Source organism: Syngnathus typhle, linkage group LG11 (genome assembly GCF_033458585.1).
Source record: "Syngnathus typhle isolate RoL2023-S1 ecotype Sweden linkage group LG11, RoL_Styp_1.0, whole genome shotgun sequence".
Taxonomy (NCBI): Eukaryota; Metazoa; Chordata; class Actinopteri; order Syngnathiformes; family Syngnathidae; genus Syngnathus; species Syngnathus typhle.
This window is the reverse complement of record NC_083748.1, coordinates 1,557,502-1,562,189: the sequence shown is the minus strand read 5'-3', so window position 1 is coordinate 1,562,189 and position 4,688 is coordinate 1,557,502. Positions and strand designations below refer to the sequence as shown.

The window sequence follows — 4,688 nt, the reverse complement described above, 5'->3', positions numbered from 1 at the left end:
CTTGGGCATTTATTGAAACTTGCACATTGCGTGCATTTTGGAGTTTTGGAGTGGTGTCTTCCTTTTCTCCCCAGCCACATACACGTCTTGTTATGATGATGATGATGATTGTTGATCTAGCTTTGTGCTCTAAATATGCTGCCATGTGATTGTTATGCCATGTTCTGTTGTTTCAAACGTAATGACTGAAGGATGCTTCCCAACTTTTCATCTTTCCTGACGTATTCTTGCTCTGTTGACTTATTTCATGATTATTTTGCTCATATTTTTTCAAAGCTCATCTCCTTTACACCAGATTTCATTTCGTATTTGACTTTACTGTTTCAATTCATAACGTTGTATGTTTGATTTGGTTTGTTGATTTTGTCAGGTTGTACTCTCAATATGATGCTTCTTTTGGGTGATGAACAGCTTTGGATAATTTGAACCCCTCCCTCGTCAGATTTTGCAAGGCTTGAGCCAGGCTTTGCTCTTCTTGAAGCAGGAAACACGTTCAATGTGTGAAGGTGTTCCATGCCTCGATTATGTGTTTTGCTCACCATTCTGCGACACTGTCAATTTGCGACTTTATTTGCAAGCTTTTGGCAGCCTGCACACGTCAAAAGGGTTCGAAGGCTTCTTCAAATATTGTTTTTTGACATTGTCAGACTGCAGACAGGTGTCAAGATGGGCGACGCCGCCTTGGCCAACGCCAGTGTGGTCATCCAATACCGAGACTCGCTCAGCAAAGCGGTGCTCAAGAATGTGCTGGTGCTCGCCATCGGCCTGTCCATCAACTACATCAATGCCAGCCTCATGTACACCTTCTGCAAGCACCAGGTAGGCCAGCACAGCGCTGTCGTCGCAGCGCCGTCGTCGCAGCGCCGTTGTCACAGCGCCGCCATCACAAGGCAGAAGTCATTGCAGAGTCATTTGTCCAGAAAGAGCTCGAGCTTTAGATCCTGACTGGGCAACATTCGACATTGTGGCAGATGGGCCGAGAGGGCGGGCCAAGGGACGTGTTGAGCACTAGCTGGGCTCGGTTTGGTTTGACTGAGATCAGTTGTTTGAACTGACTGTCCTCCAGATCTTCTACTCCAATCCTCGCTACATCCTCTTCTTCACCCTGGTGGTCAACGACATGATCCAGATGAGCGTGGGTGTCATCCTATTTGTGGTCAGCTACACCCTATACAGGATCAGCGTCCTATCGTGCGCCCCCTTCATCTTGATGGCCATCATCACCACTGAGAACACGCCCCTCATCCTGGCGTGCATGGCGGGCGAGTGCTACGTGGCCGTGTGCCTACCGCTTCACCACGCCCGCATCTGCACGCTCAGAAGGACCCTACTCCTCATCGCCTTGATTTTCACCATCAGCGTCATCTCCGCCTTACCGGATCTCTTTGTCACGCTGGCCAGTGAGCCTCTGGATTTCTTCTCCTCCAGAATCTTCTGCCTCCGAGAGACGGCCTTCCCCAATCCGTTGTTGGCTCAGAAGCGGGACATAACCTACATTGTCTACCTGGTCCTGGTGTGGTCAGTCATCTTCTTCACGTACTTCAAGATCCTCTTCACGGCCCAAACGGCCAGCAAGGACGCCAAGAAGGCTCGGCGGACCATCGTTCTGCATGGTGTTCAGGTTCTATTGTGCATGACCATCTACGCCGTGCCCCTGGTCCAGGACGCGCTCCTGCGCGTCTTCCCCAGGAACTATTCGGACTCGCTGTTCGCTTGCCACGTAGTGGTTCAGATGTTGCCCCGCTCCATCAGCCCCATCATATACGGTGTGCGGGACAAGTGCTTCAGGAAGTACCTCAAACACTACCTGGTGTGCAGGACTGCGCCCCACGGTGCCCACTGCACCTGATTTGGCAGTCAAACAACCCACTCCCATGGGAGTGAAACGACACTCGCCAAATGGGGGAGGGGGTTTGCCGGTGGGCTGGCACTCAGGGCCCTTTCAAGGGGTGCCGTATGCTTTGGAAAAAAAGACATGTGTCATTTAGAAGGGAGTGGAGGTGAGGTCATGACTTGACAAGTGTGGAAGACAAAAGCCCGAAAAGTCAAAGCCACACCCTCAAATCCAAAAGTCCAACGATATCGAATAGTATCATAATAGAATAGGCCGCGCCCTCGTAGCCCATGACGTTACAGCGGCCGGAGTTTGCGTTTGGCTTATAAGCGGAGACGTCTCCTCATCTTCTTGCCGCTTTCTCAATGGCTGTCACCGCGTTTTAACTTCATCTTTGATTTCATATTTGGTCTCCTCCATCGCCATGAACTCTTCAGACAACGCAAGTTCCCCACAGCAGGTACAGCCGCATGCATCCTTGCACTCTTCTCCACTCTTCTCTCCAAACTTTTCGAGAACAGAGCTTCAAAAACGACATGGGCCTATTCATGTCTGTGTGTGCAGCTGTTCTTGTCCTTTTGCTTTTCTGTATTTTGCAGCCACTTGCTTCTTGTCCAGGTGTTGTCCAGGTTTTGCTCAAATTGAGTTTGCGGCTTTCTTTCACTTTGCACTTTGCATCCGCTGTCGTTTCTGCCTTCCCAGTTGAGCGAGCGAGTTCATTTCTGCTTTGTTTTGCTTCTTTGGTGAATAATTGCATGCATCTTGCTTGCCTTTTTGCTCGTTGTTGTTCCTTGAGTCCGTTGTACACCGGGCTGCTCCCTTCCCTGCACTGAGGTCTGTTTGTGTCATATGTAAATCCTCAAAGCACAACCAGCCTCTTCACTTTTTACAGTGGAAAGCATTGCGGATGAACACATAGAATAAACATATCAAATCCATGACTAATTATTGGAGTTGTCATTCTTCAGTCGCTACATCCAACGTGGGTGCGCGTTTGTGTGTGTGTGGGTTAGGTGGCTCTGAGGGATAGTCTTGTGTCTGCAGTGGTGAAAAACCTCCTGGTGGTTCTTCTGTGGTTCTTGCTCCAGTACATCAATGCCACCTTGTTCGCCACCTTCTTCAAACACCAGGTACACATGCACAAGCAACCAAGCCCCCACACAGACTCAGACACACACACAAACATGCACGCACACACACACACACACACACGCACGCGCGCACACACACACACACACACACACACACACACACACACACACACACACATGCAAAACTTCCCCAAAAAGCATCGACGACATCCTCTGCAAAGCTTGCGGGTCAAACCTGTTTGCTGGGGGGGACTAAACTTGAGACGGGTCCACTTAGGGATGCCGTCCCATGACAATATCGCTGACACCGCTATCGATGTTGTTTGTGGCTGTGCTTTTTGGCCGGACGGCGGCGGGGCAGACATTTCATGAGGAGCCCCGCTACATCCTGTTCATTCACATGGTGATCAACGACAGCGCCCAGCTGAGCTTCAGCGTCACCCTCTTCCTGCTCAGCTACATCGTGTTCCACATCCGTGTGTCCCTGTGCTGCGTGTTCATCCTGCTGACCGTGTTCAGCACCAGAAACACGCCGCTCAACCTGGCTGCCATGGCGGCCGAGCGCTACGTGGCCATCTGCAGGCCTCTAAGGCACCACCAGCTGTGCACGGCCCGGAGGACCTACCTGACCATCCTGCTCATTTGGTTGGTCAGCGTGGCCCCTGAGGTCACTGACCTCTTTTTCACCGTGGCCAGCCAGCCCCCGGGCTTCTTCCTGGGCTACGTCTTCTGCGTGCGCTCCAACGTCTTCCCGGATGCCCTCATGATGCACAAGCGCATCGCCTTCGATTGCTTCTATTTCCTGTGCGTCTTCCTCACGCTGGTGTTCACGTACATCAAGATCCTGAGGGCGGCGCGCTCGGCCTCAGCCCAGAAGGGTCTGGCCGAGAGGGCCCGCAACACAGTCCTGCTGCACGGCGTCCAGCTGACCATGTGCCTGCTGGCCTATGTGTCGCCCGGTGTAGAGCTGCTGCTGCTGCTGGTCTTCCCGAGCCACATGCGGGAGATCCGCTACGTGGGCTACCTACTGGTCAACATACTGCCCCGCTTCCTCAGCCCCGTGATCTATGGCATCCGTGACGACAAGTTCCGCAGGTTTCTCAACGAAACGCAGAGATCCTGTTTCGCGCCGGTCAGGCCCAGGAAGCGGCCGCCAGGGGGCGTCGTGTCCCGCTGACACTTGGGAGCGGTTGGAGCGCGACGTCAGTGGAGTACACCTTTTTGGAATCAAAATTCCCTTTTTGTGACAATTAGGTATAGCATTTTGGCATTGTTGATATTAGGCCACGAATGAATATTGCACTTGCTCTCTCAATAAATTCCGTGTTGAAATAAATTTGTATTTTTTATTTATTTATTTATTTATTTATTTATGGTCATTCACACACACACATTCACACCGTTATTCAAACACAAACATTCACACCGTCATATGTGGGTATCGAACTCACGGTGTCGGCACACCTGACAAGCAAGTGTACCCAAACTCCGGCCCGCAGGCCAAATCCGGCCCACGGTCAGATTTCATACGGCCCGCAGCTTCGGTCTTATAATGTATTATTTATGGCCCGCCTGCACTGTCAAACTAAATAAAAAATAAATAAATCATGGAAGTTGAAACCTCCTATTACCAAAAGGTGGTAGCACCACCCGCTCCGCTCATTCCTGCCATAGCCACCCGAAAAGAAAATGAGGAAAGTTGACATTGAAGGCCCTCGCTTTCAAGAGAAATGGGAATTACAATACTTCTTCACTGAAGATCA

The 4,688-nt window shown here is 51.0% G+C and overlaps 2 protein-coding genes across 2 annotated transcripts; both read left to right on the top strand.

Moving 5' to 3' along the window:
* The first annotated feature begins 666 nt into the window (after positions 1-666).
* On the top strand, positions 667-1,849 carry LOC133162370 (odorant receptor 131-2-like). The gene is made up of 2 exons (XM_061291520.1): positions 667-819; positions 1,067-1,849. The coding sequence occupies exons 1-2, from the start codon at positions 667-669 to the stop codon at positions 1,847-1,849; spliced, it is 936 nt and encodes a 311-aa protein (XP_061147504.1).
* Positions 1,850-2,258: 409 nt separating this feature from the next.
* LOC133162369 (odorant receptor 131-2-like) lies at positions 2,259-4,102 on the top strand. The gene is made up of 3 exons (XM_061291519.1): positions 2,259-2,294; positions 2,848-2,964; positions 3,287-4,102. Exons 1-3 carry the CDS (start codon positions 2,259-2,261, stop codon positions 4,100-4,102), a joined length of 969 nt encoding a protein of 322 aa, XP_061147503.1.
* The last annotated feature ends 586 nt before the right edge of the window (positions 4,103-4,688 follow it).